This window comes from Heterodontus francisci, chromosome 16 (assembly GCF_036365525.1).
Source record: "Heterodontus francisci isolate sHetFra1 chromosome 16, sHetFra1.hap1, whole genome shotgun sequence".
In the NCBI taxonomy this organism is placed as follows: domain Eukaryota; kingdom Metazoa; phylum Chordata; class Chondrichthyes; order Heterodontiformes; family Heterodontidae; genus Heterodontus; species Heterodontus francisci.
In genome coordinates, this window is record NC_090386.1 from 72,020,811 (window position 1) to 72,044,470 (window position 23,660).

At 42.9% G+C, this 23,660-nt stretch overlaps 1 protein-coding gene across 5 annotated transcripts in view; it reads left to right on the top strand.

Moving 5' to 3' along the window:
* LOC137378196 (DNA (cytosine-5)-methyltransferase 3B-like) overlaps positions 1-23,660 on the top strand; it is a 313,202-nt gene that overhangs the window by 65,300 nt on the left and 224,242 nt on the right. For all 5 annotated transcript variants that reach the window (XM_068048370.1, XM_068048373.1, XM_068048372.1 and 2 more), the window contains exon 3: positions 17,712-17,826. In XM_068048370.1, the coding sequence (XP_067904471.1) occupies positions 17,712-17,826 (115 nt within the window). The remainder of the gene's footprint in view (positions 1-17,711; positions 17,827-23,660) is intronic.

The window sequence follows — 23,660 nt, forward strand, 5'->3', positions numbered from 1 at the left end:
CACTGACTTACAGTTCACCTTGAGAGCCCTGCCCTGTCTTGATTGCATTCAAAACTGCTTCTATGGTGGCATTGAATTGCCCTCAAATGGGTTCTCCTCAACTGTCCACTTAGTCACCACCAGAGTACCCAAGGGGTTGGTCCTTGGTCGTATGTCTTCAGCATTTATGTTGTACATCTTGGTAACATCATCTGGAAAAATAGGGCCAGAAGTATGCTGGTGATGCCTAGCCTTACCTCCTGCCTGTTTCATCAAACCACAAGCTGTTGTCATACTCTTTAACCACCTGCCAGAGATCAAGAGTTGGGTGAGCCAAATTATTTTTAGTTTATTGTCAATGGAACCAAAGCCAATCTCTTCAACATCTACCGGCTGGATTGGAAAGCCTTTCTCATCTGTGTCTCTTTAAAATTTCCAGCTAATATTTAAAGGAGGAAGGGGAAAGAGAAATACTTTTAATCCCAGCGCAGATACATCTGTGTTTCCTTTGCACTGGCTTTGTGTTAGTCTTTACAACAGAACATTTTGCTCAGTATATACAGCGTGATAAAATATAAAATAGGCAGTGCCTGATACCTATTTTGTAAGCTGTATAGACCTTTGTAAGTGACTGGTGCATCAGAACCAATAATTTCATCAGACAAGGGGTCAGACGAAGTGACAAAAAAATGAACAACTGCAGAATGTAATGAACTGTAAATGAGGATTAAGGAACATGAATGTCTGTGATTATGCTGCATTGTGGTGAGTAGGAGGAGACACTGGAGCACTGAGTAATCCAGATGTGCAAAAAATAGTGGAAATGACTTAAAATTAGCTGTACAAAATAGATTGCAGTTAGCCCAAGACAAGAGTATACAATGCACTGAAAGATCTGTATGTTTGGCTAGTTGCCACCGAAGAGAGCAGAGCTCAACATCAACTCCTGGATACTAATCCAAGTGTTCAAACATAATGGATAGGTTTTCTGGGATTACTTTGCATTAAAGTTGCTACCCCTTTAGATCACAGAATTATTACAGCGCAGAAGGAGACCTTTCAGCCTATCATGTCTGTACCGGCTCTCTGAAAGAGCAACTCCCTCAGTTCCATTCCCCTGCCTTCTCCCAGTAACCCTGCACATTCTTTTTCATATAAATGTCTAATTCCCTTTTGAGTGCTTCAATTGAACCTGCCTCCACCATACTCTCGGGCAGCGTTTTCCAGACCTTAACCACAGGCTGCGTGAAAAAAAGTTTTTCCTCATATCACTTTTGCTTCTCTTCCCAGATACTTTAAATCTGTACCCTCTCTTTCTCGATCCTTTAATGAGTGGGAACAGTTTTTCACTATATACTCTGTCCAGACCCCTCATGATTTTGAATACCTCTATCAAATCACCTCTCAGCCTTCTCTTCTCCAAGGAAAACAGTCCTAACATTTCCAATCTATCTTCATAACTAAAATTCCTCATCCCTGGAACCATTCTCGTGAATCTTTTCTGTACTCACTCCAATGCCCTCATGTCTTTCCTCAAGTGTGGCGCCCAGAATTGGACGCAGTATTCCAGCTGAGGCCGAACTAGTGTCTTATACAAGTTCAACATAACTTCCTTGCTCTTGTACTCTATGCCCCTATTAATAAAGCCCAGGAAACTGTATGCTTTATTAACTGTGCTCTCAACCTGTCCTGCCACCGTCAATGATTTATGCACATATACACCTCGGTCCATCTGCTCCTGCACCCCCTTTAGAATTGTACCCTTTATTCTATATTGTCTTTTCATGTTCTTCCTACCAAAATGAATCACTTCATATTTCTCTGCATTGAACCTCGTCTGCCACCTGTCTGCCCATTCCAGCAACTTGTCTATATCCTTTTTGAAGTTCTACACTATCCTCTTCACTGTTTACAATGCTTCCAAGTTTTGTCTCATCTGCAGACTTTGAAATTGTGCCCTGTGCACCAAGGTCTAGGTCATTAATATATATCAGGAAAAGCAAGGGTCCCAACACTCATCCCTGGGGTACTCCACTACAAACTTTTCTCCAGCCTGAAAAACATCCATTAACACTACTCTTTGTTTCCTGTCACTCAGTCAATTTCGTATCCATGTTGCTACCGTCCCTTTTAATCCATGAGCTACAAGTTTTCTCACAAGTCTGTTGTGTGGCACTGCATCAAACGCCTTTTGAAAGTCCATGTACACATTATATCAACAGCATTGCCCTCATCAAACCCTCTGTTACCTCCTTAAAAATCTCCAGCAAATTAGTTAAACATGATTTTCCCTTAAGATATCCGTGCTGGCTTTCCTTAATTAACTTGCGACTATTGTGACATGTGACTATTGATTTTGTCCAGAATTATTTTTTCTAGAAGTTTTCCCAACACCAAAGTTAAATTGATTGGCCTGTAGTTGCTGGGCTTATCTTTACACCCTTTATTGAACAAGGGTGTGGCATTTGCAATTCTCCAGTCCTCTGGCACCACCCCTGAGTCTAAGGAAGAATGAAAAATTATGGTCAGTGCCTCTGCGATTTCCACCCTCACTTCCCTCAGTATCCTTGGATGTATTTCATCCGGCCCTGGTGTTTTATCCACTTTAAGTACCGACAGCCTATCTAATACTTCCTCTATATCAATTTTAAACCCCTCTAGTGTATGACTTATCTCCTTTTTCAACATTGCCTGGGTTGCATCTTCTTCCTTGGTAAAGCCAGATGCAAAGTATTCATTTAATACCCCAGCTATGCCCTCTGCCTCCATGTGTAGAATCCCCTTTCTGGTTCCTAATTGGCCCCACTCCTCCTTGTACCACCCTTTTACTATTTATATGTCCATATAAAACTTTGGAATTTCCTTTAATGCTAGCTGCCAGTCTCTTTTCATGCTCTCTCTTTGCTTCTCTTATTTGCTTTCTGGCTTCCCTTCTGGACCTTCTATATTCAGCCTAGTTCTCAATAGTATTTTCTATCTGGCATCTGTCATAAACACGCTTTTTCATCTTTATCTTAATCGCTACCTCTTTTGTCATCCATGGAGCTGTGGATTTGTTTGCTGTACGTTTCCCCTTTGAGGGAACATACCTTGACTGTGCCTGAACTATCTCTTCTTTGAAAGTACCCCATTGTTCATCTACCAGTTTTCCTGCCAGCTTTTGACTCCAGTTTATTTGCCCCAGCTCCATTCTTATCACATTGAAGTTAACCTTCCCCCAGTTAATTATTCTTACCCTGGATTGCTCTTTGTCCTTTACCATACTCAGTCTAAACCTTCTGATACAATGATCACTATCCCCTAAATGCTCTCCTAGTCATACTTGATCCACTTGGCCCATCTCATTCCCAAGAACCAAGTCTAACAGTGCCTCCTTTCTCACTGGACTAGCGACATACTGTTGCAGAAAATTTTCCTGAACACACTCTAGGAACTCTTGCTCCTCACTGCCCTTTACACTACTATTATCCCAATCTATGTTTGGATAATTCATGTCCCCCATTATAACTACCCTATAATTTTTGCACCTCTCTTTGGATGCAGTATGTAGGTACTTTTATGTTTGAATTAAAGATCGTGAGAAAACAACACCTCCAGTATCCTCCAGCCACTTCAAATCTGGAAAGAAATGAAAGCCATGATTTACGGATAGAAGGTACTAAAATATATTTCTGCATGTTTCATTTAATTGGAGACTTGATGATGGAGGATCCTTAGATTTGTTTAAGAAAAGGTGCCATCAATTGTAGAAGTACTGCACTCCTGCCTTTGACTTCTCCAATTTAAAAATGCATTTTGTTAGGCCGAATGTTCTTCAGGACTCAAATAGCAGAGTTAAAGTAAGCTTTGAACATCATTTCATGGTACCTAGAAATGCTGAAGGATTGTAAGAGGTTTCCAGTCGGAGTTTCTCCACACACATTTATACCACAGTCTAAGTCACTGTGGTTAACTGTAACGTATGGAGAATTTTCTAGTCTTGTGGTTTGCAGGATTTTGCCTTCCAGATAGTTTTCATTAATGATTGGAATTGGCTTGCCTACTTTATATTTGCATGACTGGAGACTATTGACCGCATAACTATTTTGTTCGGACATTTTGCTCGACTAGACAAAGAAAATTTGTCCAATTGAGCACATTGTCAGAACAAAGTAGAAACAAATGTAGAGAGTAATTCCATGATATAGTGCTAATTGACCTTTCCAGATATAGAATATAAATTATAGGCCTTGTGTGGTGTTGCTTATGATGGCTCAGAGAATATATGCAAATTCATAAGGACAAGAGCATTCTGTCATGGATTGCACGATGTATTAATCTGCTACTAAGGTGATGTGCCCCTTTAAGTCCACAAGCTGTAATTGTTGTGAATAGATGCATCGTGAGGTATACCCATAGATCAGTTATTGAAAAGTTTCTCTGTAGATTGGCAGCTACTTGTAAATGTTTGGGGCTATTCCACAAAGTGAGAAGAAACTTGTATGAAATGACTTGCTTTCTTTCTCTTGTTTGAAATATGACACAAATTTGAAGTGTGATATCTAAAGTGCTATATGTGAAATGTGACAGATACATCACAAAAGGTTTATATAGATAGGTTCGAGCCATAGAAATTTTGAAAAAAGATTTGAAAGTGCCTTCATTTCCTTCTTCCTTTCTAAGTTCTTTCATAGGTTGATAGAATAAAATAGGATGTTCTCTTACATCCTGCGAAAAATCATAATTGTTTAGTGATTGGAGAATTGTTCTTTTATCACCTTCATCAAATGCAGCAACAAAAATAATAATTTCAGCTTTTAGAAAACCATTCATGAGAGTTGTCAGATACATCTACAAGGCACTGGCCAGGAGTGCACTTGCCTGGATGAGTGCAGCTCCAACTACACTCAAGAAACGTGATTCCATCCAGGACAAAGCAGCTCCTTTGATCAGCACCCCAACCATCACCTTAAGCATTCACTCCCTCCACCATCAGCACACAGTAGCAGCATTGTATACCATCTACAAGATGCACGGCAGCAACTTGCCAAGCCTCCTTTGACAGCACCTTCCAAACCCACAACCTCTACCACGTCGAAGGACAAGGGCAGCAGACGTGTGGGAACTACCACCTACAAATTCGCCTCCAAGCCGCACACATTCCTGACCGAGCTGTATTGTTGTTCCTTCACTGTCCTTGGGTTAAAATCTTGGACCCCATGCCCAACAGCACTGTGGGTGTACACCACATAGACTGCAGTGGTTCAAGAAGGTGCCTCACCACCAGCTTCTCAAGGGCAATTAGGGATGGGTAACAAATGCTGGCCTTGGCAGCAACACTCACATCCCATGAACAGCTGCCCCAATTCTCAGATAAAATATAAAGACCAGTAAGTACAATGTTATCTTGAAACAAAATCAAGAAAAGTAAGGTGCAAAGTTTGGCTCCATAGCGCCCGTTTTCTCATCGCTACATGTGCTGTTTTGTGTGCACACATCTGGTGTGGGCCAATCGGACTCCATTTTGGTGAGTGATTTAGGAGTAGCACCTGAAGTATGCAGATCGTGATGTAAGTCAGCTGAATTGAGTGTAGTGGTGCCATTTTCAACAACAAAGCTCTAACTAACACCTCTTTACCTTGTACAACTGAACATGCGTTCAACAGCAGGAAGATCCCCCACCAGCGCGTTTAAAAGTGATAGCAACTACCTTCAGATTAGTTGTTGATTGATTGATTTCTATTGGCTGTTGCTGAGTTTGTAGAAGTTCTGTGAGTGCTCTACTGCTGCTTAAAGATGGTGAAGTCTACAGGGAGTGGTGTTACATGAGGTGAAGAGTTCTGCTCAGACCAACCACTCTCAGTCACGTGTAATGTAGTTACCATTCACTTTGGCCTGCAGCAAGGGGAGATTGACCAGAGGCATTATAGAGAAGGACAAGCATCTCAAACATAAGAACATTAGAATTAGGAGCAGGAGTAGACCATGCAGCCCCTCGAGCCTGCTTCACCATTCAACAGAACCCATAGCAAATCTTCTCCCTCAACTCCACTTTCCTGCCCGCTGCCCATATCCATTGATTCCCTGGGACCCTAAAAATCTATTTCAGCTTTAAATATGTTCAACGATGGAGCATCCACAACCCTCTGGGGTAGAGAATTCCAAAAAGTCACAACTCTTTGAGTGAAAAAATTTCTCCTCCTCTCAATCCTAAATGATTGGCCTTTATCCTGAGACTGTATCCCCACCAATAGAAACAACATCTCAGTGTCTAACCTGTAAGCTGCTTCATAATCTTGTGTTTCTATGAGATCACCTCGCATTCTTCTAAACTCCAGAGAGTACAGGCCCAATTTACTCAGCCTCTCATCATAGGACAATCCTCTCACCCCAGCAAAAATCAAAGTCAGCCACTTTATCCATTAAGCTACGTTGGTCCTCGAAGAGGGAAGAGGAGGAACAGAGCTTTCACCAGGAGACTTTGCAAACCCAGAGTCTTCAGGAAACAATTTTATTATCTCAACTGCAGCAAGGAACAATGTTGCAACATCTCCGTTGTTATGAAGGAGATGCTTACTGAAATCTGCCACCTGTTGCAGGCAGACCTGCAGCCTGAGAGCAGGCGAGGACGCTGCATCCAGTAGCTGTAAAGATATCCTTCCAGGTTGGAGCAGGTGACATCTCTAATATCTCGCAGTTCGTCATCCATTGCTGTATAAGAGAGGCCACTGATGCTCTGTATGCCTGGAGAGGGGAGTACACTGCGTTATTTATTCCCAGAGAGAAGCAGGCGGAGCGTGCACGTGGATTTGGCAGGATAGTGGGCTTCCCCATGGTGCGGGGTGCTATCGACTGTGCATGTGTTGTTTCGTGGGCGCTGCCTCTAAAAGCCTGAATGTGCAGATGGTGTGCGACCATGCACCAGGTACCCTGGTGGCCGTCATGATGCCTTTATTTTGCACCAATCTACTGTACCATTAGTATTTGAGCCACCACGTCAAACCAGAGAGTCACTACTGTGTGACTAGGCTATCTGCTGACCACCTGGCTCATGACTCTGGTGTGCAACCCATGGGCAGCATGCTTATGACTAGAGCCATGCTGCCAGACAGAACGTCATCGAGCGGACCATTGGGGTGCTTAAGCAATGCTTCCATTGTTTGAACCACTCTGGCGGAGCTCTGCAGTACTCCCCTGAGTGTGTGTCATGATTTGTTGTGCTCTGCTGCATCTTGCAAAACCACGTCATCATGACAACACGGCCCTTGCCACCAGATATATGGGGAGCGGGTGAAGAGGAAGGGAGGAAGCAACCAACATATCGCCTTTCCGGCTGGGCTGTCCACGATCAGCACATCGGACTGTGGTATCAGTGAATGCAACCCCAATTCCCCATTCAACAACAGTCCCACACCTTCCCTTCCCTCTGTTAGTGACCATCACAGCATCCTCTTGGCTACAACATTGAAATAAAAGCCACCACAAAATCAACTTTTTTAAACACAGCGTCTAATATTTCATATAAAAATAAACTGTTCACCTTTGTGCATTTCCTTAGTGCCTGTTTTCTGTGTGCTTTTGCCTGGCCTAGTGCTCCTATGCAGTGCTACCCCAATGACTGCAGCATGGCTGGTGGAAGGCTGCTGACTTTGAGTGGGGGAGACTGCAGATGGCCTTGCAGCAGTTTCTGCCCCAGAAGGCCCAATTTCAGAATGCGGCATTTCGATATGGGGGCGGGGTGGGGAGGCTGCGGTGTTGGTGGGGAATAACAATCTCAGCTGGCTGACAGGAACAGCAAGGGCACTGGCAGCATGGCACCAGTTGTCATCTTGAGAGTAGACAGCAGGTTTGTGCTTCCCCTGGGGTACTACAATGGCAATCCAGTCAGTAACCCATGAACTGCCAACTGGCCAGGCAGTGGTGCTGGAGCGTGAAGTGGAAAAGGAAGAAGAGACTGATGATGGTGAAACAACATCACTGAATCTCATACATGGAGCCACCAGTTCAGTACAGGCATTGCACATACTTTAAAGACAGCATAGTGGTGGGATCTACGCATGGTGAGTCACCGGGCATGAGTTCCTTGAAGCCCAGGCAGGGGGAAAGGGTAGTGGGTGGGGCAAGCAAAAGGTGCATGCTTACACCATGTGCAGCTTGGGAATCAGAAAAGAGAATGAGGGTAAGTGGGATGTGAGAAGGAGGACTAGGTAGGAGCATACCACCGTTATCTTCGATACTTTCAGCTCTGCCGCTGACCAAGGCCTGAGGTCATGGCAACTCCAAAGATGGCAAACACCTTGTTCTCCATCAGGGTGAGGACCTGCAGTCATGCCTGTCCCATGGTGTGTGCCCTGCAAAAGAGAGGGAAGTGTGTCAGTGACTGTGGTGCAATGTGTGAGATGGGATGTGAGGCTTGCAGAAGTGCTAAATGGGTGAGGTTAGGTATGAATCATGATTGACAGAGATTGCTGGTAGGGCTGGTAGGTGAGAGATAGGCGTGATAGATGAGCACTTTAAATGCCATAGCATACAAGGCTACGGGCCAAGTGCTGGAAAATGGGATTAGAATAGTTAGATGCTTGATGGCTGGCACAGACATGATGAGTCGAAGGGCCTGTTTCTGTGCTGTATAACTCTATGACTCTATGTATGGTGCATTGAGCAGTGTGTGACACTAGTGGTGCAGTTGGTGTCATTCGAAGATGCATTCACTAACTTTAGCCACTTGTGTAAGGTCATTGAACTTCTTTTGGCATTGCATCCAGGTCCTCCATCCACACAGCTGGCATTGACCTGCGTAGTTATCTTCTCAGATTTGTTTGCAAGGCTTTCTGGCCCCCTGTGGGTGGAGGACCTCTCTCTTACTGTTGCCCTCCTGCATTAAAGCCTCTAGTGCTGCTTTGGAGAACCTTGAAGCAGGATCTCTGCCATGTTGTACCAATCCTTTCCCAGGTGAAAGTCACTTATGCAATGAATTCTGGCATCAGCTCCAGCCAAAATGTACCTCCCTTTAAGAGATGCAGACTTGCTTTAAGTAGCATAGGCTTGCTTGAACTCATGCTAGCCTCTCACAATTTTGCATCCCCTACTCAGACGTGCAGCCACTCAATAGCACGTTTAGTGCTGGTTGCACACTGCAATTATGCAAATGATTTGCATGCCACCTGCATTGGAATGATTGGACACAGGTTCAGCACACATTGTGATCCCTGCACCAGCTTTCAGGTGTTATCCAATTTCCCCCCAGCACACATTACAGCAGATTTCTTTTTATTCATTCATGGGATGTGGGCATCGCTGGTTAGGCCAGCATTTATTGCCCTTGAGAAGTTGGTGATGAAATGGAATCCTATATAGGGTTGTATCTGTAGATATTGACTGGTGATTTAATTGGTTTGTTGTTTGCACATCTGCCGGCTTACTTAATTACCTAACTTTGTATGAAGTGCAAATATATGCTTTCATTAATATTTCACATTATCTTGTATGAAAGAACTTTACTTTGATTCAGAAGCATGGCTTTAACTACGTTAAATCCTTCTTTTATTTCTGTCACATGACAACATAGTGAATGAAAGAGGATAGAGCGAACAAAATATTTCCTTGGATCACACCAAAATATTTACAATTACACTTATTCTAAAAAGGAAATCATTCTCAGGATGTGGGCATCACTGGCAAGGCTGACATTTATTGGTCATTCTTAGCAGATCTGAGAAGGGGGGGCAGATGAGCTGCCTTCTTGAACTGTTGCAGTCCATGTGGTGAAGGTGCAGAGTGGCTTGTTTGGCCACTTGAAAGAGTCAGCCATGTTGGTGTGAGACTGAAGTCAGAGCAAATACAGATTGCAGGTTTCCTTCCCTAAAGGACATTCATGAACCAGTTCGATTTTTACAATTCAACAGTTTCATGGTCACTTTTACTAATAGCAGCTTTTTATTTCCACATGGCTTGTCTTTGGACTGCCTGCATAATTTGAATGTCTCCCCTGTGTCTTGTTGACCAGAATTGTATGTAGTACTCAAAGTGTGATCTGACCAACCCCATTGTTGGTACCCACTTGCATCTTATTGTTTTAATGATGTAGTTTAGGATTGTTTTGGCTTTGGCATTTGCTGCTCTGCATTGATTGGATGCATTAAGAGGCACCTGCTAAGATTTTTAGGTTTTTTAGCTATTTGAACACATTCATGGAGTATGTGCGGCATTTATTTTTTTTCTTCCTATGTGCACTACTGTACATTTGTGTGCGTTAAATAGAATCTGCTATTGCTTTGTTCATTTACGTATTTTATCTAACACATGCTGTAATTTCTGAGCTGCCTACGCTGATTCCACTGTGTCTTCTAGTTGGAATAGCATCTGCAAATTTGACCAGTTTACATTGAGCTTCCAACAGCACAGCCACTCAGGATTGCTGCACGTGCTATTAGGTTATGTGCCTGCAGTTGAAATTGCAGGTACAGTCCTAATCTATGAATTACGCTTGAATTGCAATTTGCCTGTCCGCTCCTATTCGATATAAGTTGGATAACACATATACCGGAGATTTTTACAGATCAAAGCTTTGAAAGAACCCCTTACTAACTTCACAACTACCCACACATAGGGCTGGATTTTGTGTGGCCCCATTAGGTGGAGGTAGGGGGCATGGGTCACGACGGGGGTGGGGGTGGGGGTGCTGCTGGTGGGGCGGAGGGCCTGTTTTCAAGCGATCTTCCCGGGGTCAGGATAGGCCAACGACGACCTTCCTGCCCAGAGGCCAATTAAGGCTTATTAACGGCCAATTAAGGAACTGTTCCCACTGCTGCTAGGATCTTACCAGTGGTGAGGGGGGCTCCACCATGCGGAGAGGACACCTTGTAATATGAGGCGTCATCCCTGCGGGCTTGTGGAGGTTGGGGGGATCCTCCTCCGTGGGCAATTTGTGGTTCTCAATGGGAACCAATTCACCCCCCCCCCCCCCCCCCCCGGGACCCTCCCCTCCCCTCCCTGGACTGCAAGACCAGTGCCCCCCCCCCTCGACGGGGCCTTCGGACTGGCCCTGACAACACCGCCTCACCTACCTGTTTTCCGGGGTTCCACCCCGGGCCTGGATCCGAGGCCTCTGCAATACCTGCGGTAGCTACCACTCCCAGTGGCGCTGCCCATACTGCTGAGCTGCCGGCCCTCTGATTGGCCAGCAGCCCATGGGGGCGGGATCCCCATCTTTAAAGGGACGAGGATCCTGGAGCCTGAAACTTTGATTTAAAAAGACCATAGGATTACGCCGGGGAGGTGCGAAAAGGCAGAGGCGGGGTTCCCATGCCTTTTTTGCCTGGCGCCGGGAGTCCCACCTCAGCACAAAACCCAGCCCATAGGGAGGGTCAAGCTGAGCAAGTAGCAGAGTGATCTTGAATTGGTGTCTCATATGAAGATCAAACTAATGTATACTTGAGGGGTAAAAGGACTATTTCTGTGCTGTAATTTTCTCTGAATGTATGACTATATGAAAAGGTGTATTACAATTACACTAATGTTTAGACAGTCTTTCTGCATTATTAGAAAAATATGCTGTACACATTGTTAAATGCCTGACCATTTTTTTGTTTGGATTTATAATGAGTTTCTTTACAAATAAAGTTTTTATATAAGTTTTACAATAAATTGTCTTAATCTATCAACATAATTTCAACTCTTAGAATGTTCCAAAGCAATAACACATCTTAACTTGTCTTTCTTCTGTATTGATTAATTAGAAAACAGATAAATACAGTTTTATTGCGTTTTGGGTAAATTAGTTTTGGTGGCTGCTTTTTGGTGGCAGGCTCATGTGCAAATGATAATTTAACATTGGATTGATTTAACTTTATGATGCAGACAAATACCATTCTGCATGCACTGAATTGATAATTGTATAAATGTCAACTGCTGCTAGTTGATGATTCACTGTAGTGAAACTCAACTGCCATCTCCCTCCAATTAAAAAGCTGGCACCATACAGAAGCCATATAGATAATGCTGAAATTATTTTGTTTTATTACTAGTCATTTGCATTACATACTGTGCTGGCAGTTGAGTTTTGCGACAGTGCGCCAACAGCTGTTGACATTGATGTGCTTTTTATCAGTACAGAACATACTAAAGTAATATTTGTCTTTTGAATGAGATGTTAAACTGAGGCCCAATCTGCGCTCTCAGGTGGATGTAAAATATCCCATTGCACCATTTCAAAGAAGAGCAGGGGAGATATTCCCAATATCCTGGCCAATATTTATCCCTCAATCAAAAAATACAGATTATCTAGTCATTATCACATTGCTGTTTGTGGGAGCTTGCTGTGCACAAATTGAATACTGCACTTTGGGATGTCTTGTGGTTGTGAAAGGTGCTATATAAATGCAAGGCTTTCTTGTTTTCTTGCTTTCTTCACCATTGATGGAAAATCTTTCAACTATTACATGCCTGCCCTGTGGAACTCTATTTTTTTCCCAAAACCACTTCATCTTGCTATTTCTCTCTCAGCCTTCAATTGCATAGCAACCTACTCCAACCTTCCTTTTACCTCTGCCTGCCATACAGTCTTTTTTTCTTTAATCTAATATTTTTTTAATTAAAGGAGCAGCATATAAAGATATTATTATACTACTGGTTGTCAGTACTCTGCACTTATTGCACATTGTCTCATAGATGTTTTACCCCACCACACACGTATATATTAAATGCCTTCCATCTAGGATGCCTCCATCACACTTTGAAATGTCACACTTTTTCATAGATGTAAAATAATTATTTTAAAGCAGTTATTTCATTTTGGGCTTTATGACCTTAAGCTGGACATCTACTTTCGCCCTCAAATTGACTTCGGACATTTTCAATCAACCACAATTATCCAAGTTTATTATTTAGACCATTTCCCCATTGAGAATACTTGAGCAAAGGCCTTAGAGGGATAAGGTTGGTTAAACGCAGCACCATCTAAGGAGCTGAATATTACAATTTTGCTGCTGACTCTGGATTATCAATGAGTAATGGTACAAGACATCTTCTCATTATATTTAAGAATGCTGCAGTGGAAACTAAAAGAATGGCTCTCTTTTTAACACTTAATTTTCAACATGATTGAAATTCAAAATGGGAAAAACTGTATTAGATTAATATGTATAAATATTAAATTAAAATATAGTCTTATGCAGATAACATACTTCCTGTTCACAGACCTTACTACCTGTTGTCCTTTGTTTTGTCACAGACTCGTGTTAACTTTTCCATTATAAATGATCATATCCACATTGTTACGACCGAGGTGGGAGGAGTGCATGGTTTATTCTAGTTCCACTTCTCCACGGGTCACAACATTTATTTAGATTTTTTCTCACTTACCGATACGGTCAATCATAGACTTTATTTTTATCCCAGAATATAACACACCAACCAGGTTTCTTTAATGAACAACAAAATTATCAGTTTATTAGAAAACAAGTCGAAACCAGTAATGAAGTAAAGCATAAACACACAAACGGAAATATTAAAGTTCGCTTTTTACCACAGCCCCTCACACACACATACACCGGTTAACCGGAAGAATTTTCTTTATATGCTGCTCCTTTAATTAAAAAAAATACTAGATTAAAGAAAAAAAGACTGTATGGCAGGCAGAGGTAAAAGGAAGGTTGGAGTAGGTTGCTATGCAATTTTATTTGTTTTTAGAGCTCTATTACAGACAAAAAACACTTGGGCTGAATATTTGCTCATTCTTGAAGAAACAGCAGATGAGATATGTTGTGTTCCAAAACTGGCATACAGTCTGGCCTCTGGGAACATCTAGATGGGTCACTGGGATCCTTTAGAAGAGTTCTTTTCAGGCGGCGTTGAGAATTAATTTAGCAGGCTTTTCTTCAAAGACAGGAGACGAGTTGAGTTGACACAGTGGACCTCTCGGGGTCTTTTAGAGAGGTGTTGGAAAGCTGAGCTGGGTTGTGGTCTTCTCTCCTTCCTTGGAAATTCTCTTCTCTCCTTGGAAGTTCACTTTTCTCTCTTTGGAAGTTCTCTTTTTTTCATACAGTTCAAACTCAACTCAAAACCATTCAAGATCGAAACTGACAACAGGTTAACCTATTGACCTCCATCAATCCTGACCTGTCACTTCTTAGTAAACAACTTCTCCAGGTGTCTAAAGTTCTCTGTTGTTTATTGAGCTGGAAGTTAGGTGGTTTCCTGGAAAGGCCTGTTTTCCTCACAAGACCTCTCAGTGCCCCTTTTAAAAAAAAAAACATTTCCAGGGACTGTTTTTCAAAGTCTTTCAAAGGCAATCTTTGAAAATCCCAAAGTTTAACATTTCTTCAATCTCAAATATGTATCCTCAAAAAATATATTTAACAAAACACAGACACTTTTGTAACAACATGTATAATAGAAAAGCCCATGTTCTCTGGCTCTTGTTGCTCTGCAGTTACTGGCTCTGCCCACTAGACACCACTGTCTTAGCTTTTCTCACAAACTGCTCAAAATTCTTTTTGTAAGTTGTTCATTGATACTTTATTAGTAGTTGAAATCTCTCATGTCTAAAATAATGACATAACTCCATTTGAAAAAAACAAAATAGATATTTTATTTTGGATGTACAATTTGCATATTTCACAAATGTGATTAAATGTAGGCATTACATTTTCTGTTATAGTTTTAATGCCATAGTTATTTACAGCACAGAAAGACCAACACATTTGGCCCATCAAGTCCATGCTGTAAAAGAGAGCTTCCTCATATTCCCCCTGCATCTTTATCCCAAAACTTTCAGTCTGTGCCCCCTAGTCCTTGTAACATTTGTTAGATTCTAGCAATTAGTATTCAGTTGCTTTTCAAAATTGATTGAAGAAAAGCTAGAGGAGAGATTTCAAAATCTGTTCAGACTTAAGTCTACAGGAGCCAATTGCAAAACAAAAAATTAGTTGTTTACAAAGATCGCTCAAAGACATGAATTAGTGCTGCCAGTTGTGGAATCCACCACCCTATTCCACTGATGTCAGGCCCATGTGTTGCCCTTTCCCTCATTTTTGAAAGACTCTGAGTGTTAAATCTTGACAGGAGTGGGCTGCGTGGGTGAGGGTGTGGAGTTTCTGCTGGGAAACCTGGATGATTGGGTTTTGTAGCATGCTTTGTGGTTTTGACTCCACAGCATACATAGTTTTGGTTTGACAGATTCCCTGCTTGGAAGTCAGCCTGATTGACAGGCTCAACTTCTAGTCAGGCAGGGAAAATTCTAGAGTATACTGCAAGTGTAGGTAAGTCGCCTGCTGCTCTCAGTGGGTGGGGGGTGTTGGGGGGATGGTGGTCAGATCTTTGATCCCGGAGGGGATTCGCTCTCGGACCTGGGGTGGGGTTGGTGTATGGCAGAAGAAATTGGAGGGCCCGGGGATGAAGTACTTAATCTCACTCCGAGGTCTGGAAAACTTGGCCGGCCACTGTTTGATCAGAGAATGCCCAACCTCCTTAAAATGTTTAATTGGCCAACCCGCCTCCTGTGAGTGGATTGGCTGCCCATCCCTTGTCCCACCTTCGTTAAACCTTGATGTGGGCAGTAGATGTTGGAGGTAGATTGGGGTCGGGTTTGAGAGCTTTAACATCTCACCTGACCCCAACCCACTTGTTTTCTGGAGTTACGAGTCAACCCGAAGAATCCACTGGTGAGCAACCCCTAGTTGTACAGAACCTCAGGTTTGCCTTTCACGGCCCGAACAAACCTCAGGTTCCCTCTCTACAGTATTGCTAGACCAAAAGACCCCTCCATTCTGCCAAACTCATGTACTATCAAACTGCAGGACCGCCACACCAGTTCTGATGAATCCTGAAATCATTTCCTAATGCAGCTAAAGTGCAGGACTGCTCCATAAGTAAGCTAAACTGCAGTTCATGTAATCATCTCTACACTAATTCTAACTTTTTACATCCCACGTACCACCATGCTATGTATTTTCAGTTTTAAAAACCATTAAGGGATTAAAAATTAAATGCATTGTTAAAGGAATATATATAACACAAAGTCTACATGTTTGCAGTTTTCATAGAATAATAGAATCATGGAATTCAATCCCTAAATCACCAAGAAAAATCCTGCAATACCATTCCTGGAGGTCCTGGACTATTATTGATTGCCTAAGGTCATAGAAACACAGAATTGTTGCAGTGCAGAAGGAGACCATTCGGCCCATTGTGTCAGCACCGGCTTTCGAATGAGCAATTCACCTAATACTATTCCCCCAGCTTCTCCCTGTAGCCCTGCACATTCTTCCTTTTCAGGTAACAGTCTAATTCCCTTTTGAATGCCTCGATAGAACCTGCCTCCACCACACTCAGAGGCAGTGCATTCCAGACCGTAACCACTTGCTGTGTGAAGAAGTTTTTCCTCATGTCGCTTTTGCTTCTTTTGCCAATCGCTTTAAATCTGTGCTCTCTCGTTCTCGATCCTTTCATGTGTGGGAACAGTTTTTCCCTATCCATTCTGTCCAGATCCCTCATGATTTTGAATACATCTATCAAATCTTTTCTCAGACTTCCCTTCAAGGAAAACAGTCCCAACTTCTCCAATCTGCCTTCATAACTGAAGTTCTTCATCCCTGGAACCATACTCGTGAATCTTTTCTGTACTGTCTCCATTGCCTTCACATCTTTCCTAAAGTGTGGTGCGCAGAACTGGATGCAATACTCCAGCTGAGGCCGAACTAGTGTCTTATACAAGTTCAACATAACCTTCTTGCTTTTGTACTCTATCTCCCTATTAATAAAACCCAGGATACTGTATACTTTATTAACCACTCTCTCAACCTGTCCTGCCACCTTCAGTGACTTGTGCACATATACCTCCATGCCCCTCTGCCCTTGCATCGCCTTTAGAGTTGTACCCTTTATTATATTGTATCTCCATGTTCTTCCTACCAAAATGAATGACTTCACGCTTCTCTGCATTGAACTTCATCTGCCACTTCTCCACCAACTTGTCTATGTTCTTTTGAAGTTGAACACTATCCTCCTCACAATTGTTCCAAGTTTCGTATCATCTGCAGATTTTGAAATTGTGCCCTGTACGCCAAGGTCTAGGTCATTAAGGTATATCAGGAAGAGCAAGGGTCCGAACACTGATCCCTGAGGAATTCCACTACAAACCTTCCTCCAGCCTGTAGAACATCCATTAACACTACCCTTTGTTTCCTGTCACACAGCCAATTTTGTATTCATGTTGTTACAGTCCCTTTCATTCCATGAGCTATAGTTTTGCTCACAAGTCTGTTGTGTGGCACTGTATGAAATGCCTTTTGGAAGTCCATGTACAAGATGGTTGAAGAGGAATTTCCCAGATTTTTCTTCTCAAATTGGACTGGACTTTTATCTTTTTTTGACCTCCCAAGAGATTATATTGTTTTGGGTGAGGTCGTGAGTATATAGATTGTGATTGTGCATAAGAATTGTGTGGGGCAGGCTGGATAGACCAGAGGGGCTTTTCCAGTCTGTCATTATTCATATTTAATAAAAATGTAATTTGACTGATGCAGTGGCTCTGGTATTATCTCCAACATGAACCAAACATTCATTGCTTGAATTATGCCACAACTGGGAGTTAATTAGTCGTACCTAATTTTAAATTCTTCAGTTTCCTAAACTGGTCCCCATGTGTCAAATAAATTATGACATAATAAAGGTAATTAAGAAAATTTGCATATTAAATAAGAAATTATCTGCTTTAAAAGTTCACTATTTTTAATCTGATTTTATCTACACAGCCTGTAGTGAATGGAGAAAAAACCTACCACTCGGATCAATGGGAACAAGCAACACCACCCGTTTCACAGAGTCCCAGCCCAAATTCAAATCAGAGTGGAACAGACAGTACTGCAGGTAAGAATTATAGGAAATGCACAGTGTTATATTCCAGCATTCACAGACTTCCTGGATTGCAGTAACATTCCTGTGTGATGAAATGTTAATTTATGATCCATAACCTTGGCATCCATTTTCACTTTGGATGTGTTATAGGTCATCGATTTGTTGCTGATAGTTTACAGGTTCTTTTGGATTGATGTTTCTGGTTACTCATTCTAAAGTAATGTTGGTGCAAAATAAAAACAGAAAATGCTGGAAACAATCAGCAGGTCTGGCAATATCTGGAGAGAGTAACAGTGAACGTTTCAGGTCTGTGACTTTTCATCAGATCTGGGAAAGTAATATTAATGCATCTCTTGTACAGGATTTCTTTGGATTAATGTTGTTAGCTGTTTCTTTGTGAGTCATGTGCAGAGGGTATTGCTGCTACTGTCTGTTTTCTTCAATTATTTTTACATCTTATTTTCATTAAGTAAACTTTCGTTTTTCAGCAAATTTTGTTTCTTTGTGTACTTCAACATTATTTTAGCCATTTTATAAGGTGGTGTGATCTTTATTCTATTTTGAAGGCTATTAGTAATATATTTCCATTCTCTGGTGCATGCCCCTTTCTTTGCATCTGCCCCATTTCAAAAATAGGTCGTATTGTGCAATTTTTGTTTTTGTTGCTGTTCGGTTATTTTTTGTTTATTGTTCCAAATCTTCCTCGATCTCTTAGCCACTCTACTGGTACAATGTTAGTTTTATTAAGTGGATTTTTGATATTGTATGTGTGTGGTGTACCCTTCACTTGTCCAATTTCTTCTCCTATAAGTGTCATAGATTATAGAGTCATTATGGAACAAAAGGAGGCTACTCGGCCCATTGAATTCGACTCTTTGCACAGCAATTCACCCGCTCCATCCCCGTCGCCCTGCAAGTTTACTTCTCTCAAGAGCCCATCCAATTTCGTTTTGAAATCATTGAGTGACTTCGCTTTCACCACCTTCATAGCAGTGAGTTCCAGGTCATTACCACTCGCTGCATAAAAATAGTTCTTTCTCACATCTCCCCTTCCTCTCTTGCCCAAAACCTTAAATCTGTGTCCCTAGTCCTTGCACCGTCAACTAATGGGAGCATCTATTCTTTGTCTACTTTATCCAAACCCGTCATAATCTTGCACACCTGTATCATATCTCCCCTTAATCTCCTTTTCTCCAAGGAGAACAAACACAGCTTTCCCGATCTAACCTCGTAGCTAAAATCCCCCGTTCCTGGAAGCATTCTGGTAAATCTCTTCTGCACCCTCTCAAGGACCCTCACATCCTTCACAAAGTGTGGTGAGTAGAAATGGACACAATACTCTAGTTGGGGCCTAACCAGAACTTCATAAAGGTTCAGCATAACTTCCCTGCTTTTGTATGCAATACTTCTATATATGAAGCCCAACATTGCATATGCTTTGCTAACTACTCTCTCAATATATCCTACTACCTTCAAAGATCTATGCATATGAAACCCTCTGTCCCTGTACGCTCTTTAGAACATTGCCATTAAGTCTATATTGCCTCTCCCTATCCCTTCTGCCAAAAAGCATCACCTCACACTTCTCTGTATTAAATTCGATCTGCCACTTGTCTGCTCATTCTGCTAACCTCTCTATGTCCTGTTGCAGTCAATTGGTACCATTCTCACTGTCACAGCTCCAAGTTTGGTATCATCCTCATTGCCACAGTTCCAAGTTTGGTATCATCTGCAAATTTTGAAACTTTATTCTGTATTCCAATATCCATTTATACATATCAAAAAAACACTTACCCTTAAGGAACACCACTGTCTACTATTCTCCAGTCTGAAAAATAACCATTTACCATGAGTCGCTGTTTTCTGTCTTTAAGTCAATTTTTTTTTATCTAAGCTGACACTGACCTTCCTGTTCCATGAACCTCAGTTTCAGTAAGTAGCCTTTTATGTGGGCACATAAAGTTCAAAGTTCAGAAATTGAGACTATTCTGGTTAGGCCACAGCTAGAGTATCACGTCCAGTTCTGGTCACCACACTTTAGGAAGGATGTGAGAGTCCTTGAGAGGGTTCAGAGGAGATTTACCAGAATGGTTCCAGGGATAACAGATTTTAGCTACAAGGTTAGGTTGGAAAAGCTGGAGTTGCTTTCCCTGGAGAAAAGGAGATTGAGGGGAGATTTGATAGAGGTGCACAAAAATATGACATCTGCAGTATTTTGCTTTTATTAAGATTATGACGGGTTTGGATAAGGGAGACAAAGAAAAACTGTTCCCATTAGCTGATGGTACAAGGACTAAGGGATACAGATTTAAGGCTTTGAGCAAGAGATGCAAGGGGGATGTGAGGAAGAACCTTTTTATGCAGCGAGTGGTAATGACTTGGAACTTGGATGGACACTTGAGGGAAATAAACTTGCAGGGATATGGGGATAGAACGGGAGAATGGGACTGATTGGCTTGCTCTACAGGGAGTCGGCATCGTCTCGATTTGCAGAATGGTCTCCTTCTGTGCCCTAATGTCTCTGTGGCTACAACTCTATGATTATGTTGCAATACCAGGTTATAGGATTTGCAAGGTTGTCAGGTTGAGCAATGAATGAGACTCTGAAGTCTACCTTACATAATCTAAGTCAGGACTTGCTCAATTTATGAAGTATGAAGAACGACTTGCAGTAGAAATAAGTGAACCCTTCCCTTAAAAACAAAAAGCAAAAAAATGTAGCCAACTAGAATGTTTATATTTTTTTTAAATGTTGAAAACAACCATCAGGTTAAGCAGCATTTGTGGAGAGATCTGATGAGTTAACATTTCAGTTGGGGATCTTTTGTCAAAACTGAAATTTATGTACATAAACAAAGTACTACGGATGTCGGAAATTTGAAATAAAAGCAGAAAATGCTGGAAATACTAGGCTGGATTTTAAGAGTTCGGCGGCAAGCGCAAAAAATGGTGGCCCGCCTGCATGGGGGCTTCACGCAAAAGAGCCGCTGCAGTCTCCCGCGTGGCGGCTCATTTAAATAGCCGAGGCGGCACCCCCCCCCCGCAAACATGGAGGGGGTGGGCTGTCCGTTGCCAACAATGGCGCCAGCTGCCTGTGCGTAGGTGCTGGCACCATTTTTAAAGGGCAGCCTGGATGGGTGCAGCTCCAACAAGACTCAAGAAGCTCGACACCATCCAGGACAAAGCAGCCCGCTTGATTGGCACACCATCCACAAACATTCACTCCCTCCACCACTGATGTACAGTGGCAGCAGTGTGCACCTCCCAAACCTGCGACCTCTACTACCTAGAGGGACAAGAGCATCAGCTGTATGAGAACACCACCATCTGCAAATTCTCCTCCAAGCCACACACCATTCTGACTTGGAACTATATCGCCATTCCTTCACTGTCGCTGGGTCAAAATCCTGGAGCTCCCTTCCTAACAGCACTACATGGAGTGCAGCGGTTCAAGAAGACGGCTCAAGTGCAATTAGGGATGGGCAATTAATGCTGTCTTAGCCAGCGATGCCCATATCCCATGAACGAATAACAAAAAAAGCCAGCCCTGCCAGCACATTTGAATTTTTAAAGAAGTAACCCCCCACCCCAAAATTAAATAGTTAAATTTGTAACACCCCTTTCCCACCCCTCCCCATAACAATTACAGTAACTGCTTGCCCTTCCCACCCACCCCCCCAAAACACTTACCTTTTACATCTGACCAACCTGCACAAAGTTTAAAGATCAACCCTTTCCACCATCCCTGACACCCATTACGTTTATTTGACCCTGCCCCCAGCACTGAAAATCTTACCTCCACTGTCCCCATCCCCCTCCACACCAGTGTGATGCTGCGTTTCACCGGACAGGCATTTGATGGCGCAGGAGTGCCGGCCGCCGCGCTGAAGGTTGTGGTGGGCCCTCAAGATGGCAAGTAAGTCGATTTAAATGTATTCATTTTATTGATTTGAATATTTTACTTGAGGTCCTGTCTCCCAGCGGCGGAGAGGGGCCGCCATGGAGCCTGTCCGCCACCAAGAGGATCGGGTTGGGCCCTCACAGCATTGAGGTCCATGGCAGGCCTCATCCGGAGCCATCTTCAGGCGACCCCTGCCACAGAACCCGAGTCCTGGGGAAGAACGAAATCCAGCCCACTCAGTTGGTCAGGCAGCATCTGTAGAGAGTTAATGGGCTGGATTTTACAGGCTCCCCGATATCGGGCTCTGTGGCAGGCTGGGCGGGGAGGGTTGGAAGGTCGTTTCGGCAGAGGCCCGCCACGGAGCCCGATGCTGGGAGGGCCAGGCCCAATCCTCCCGCCGGCAGCGAGGCATCGTGGTGGACCCCTGCCACTGGGTGATGGGACCTGCATTTAAATATGTAAATGAATAAAATGAATACATTTAAATAAACCTACCTGGGATCTAACGGGCCGCGGCGAACTTCAGAGTGGCAGCCGGCACTCCCGCGCCTTCACTTCCCCTTCTGGGGAAAGCAGACACGACACTGGTGGGAAGAGGGGAGCATAAGATTTTTATGGGTAGGGGTGGGGGGCTGGGGGTGGGGGGGGGGTGTTCAAATTATCATCATCAGTATAAGGGATGGTGGGAAGGAGTGAACTGCAAAGTTTGTACAGTCTTGGGAAGGGGGGTGGCTGGAGAAGGTCATATTTCAAAGCTAAGTGTTTGGGGGGGGTTGCAGAGGGGAGGGCAAATACTTCATGTTATTGGTATTGGGGGGTGGGAAGTTTTAATTGCAGCAGTGGGTGAGGGGGGGGTATGACTGTAAAAATTCAAATTAACTAGCAGGGCTGGCTGGCTTTGAAAAATGGCACCAGTGCCTGGGCACAGGCAGTTGATGCCATTGCTGGCGTCGGACAGCCCACCCCCTCCACATGATTGTGGGTGGCGGGCTGACCCAGATATTTAAATGTGCTGATGTGCGTCAGGTCGCGGCTGCTCAGCGGTGCGCAGCCTGCACGCACGGGCTGCCATTTTTTTCTCCTGCCGCTGGGAGCAGTAGTGGGCACTTAAAATCCAGCCCAGTGTTTCAGGTCTGTGACCTTTCATCTGTTCATCAGTTCTAATGAAAGGCCACAGAACTGAAACATTAACTCTGTTTCTCTCTCCCCAGATGCTGCTAAACCTGCTGAGTATTTCTAGCATTTTCTGTTTTTATTATAGATAAATGAGTGCTGTCTACGATATGTTTCTATACAAAGTTTCCTGGAATTTAGGGCATAATATATCCACATGATACAGCTTTGGGTAATGAAATGTCTTGTGTGCAGTCTCATTAAAGTTATAAATCATAAGGAATTAAACTACCTCTGAACAATTAAACCAAGTATGAATCTGACCAGTAATCGCTAAAGCTCTTCAACAAACTCATTATGGAGGTATTCTATAAGATTGGAACTGGTTCTAACATGAGGACTTAATTGAGTAATCTTCTCTCTCCCATCACTGTAATTCATGGGATTTCAACTGAAATGCTCCCAAAAAAGACTTCCCATGAGCATACATTTCTGCAGGATTTTTATGTCCATCACAATCAAAACTATTTCTACATCCACACAAATGACAACATACCAAATAGTGTAAACAAACATGCATGAAGAAGTAAACATACAGGAAAAGTTGTGTTGTATTCAGGGAAAGTTATGGCATAGAAATATTACAGAATTACGTGGACAGCACAGAAACAGGCTATTTGACCCAATTACTCTGTGCTGGTGTTTATATTCCACACAGGTCTCCTCTGATTCTATCCACCTCATCTCAGCCTTTCAATGTATCTTTCTATTCACTTTTCTCTCATGTACTTTTGAGAGCATCTAAGCTCTTTGCCACATCACTTCCTGGTGG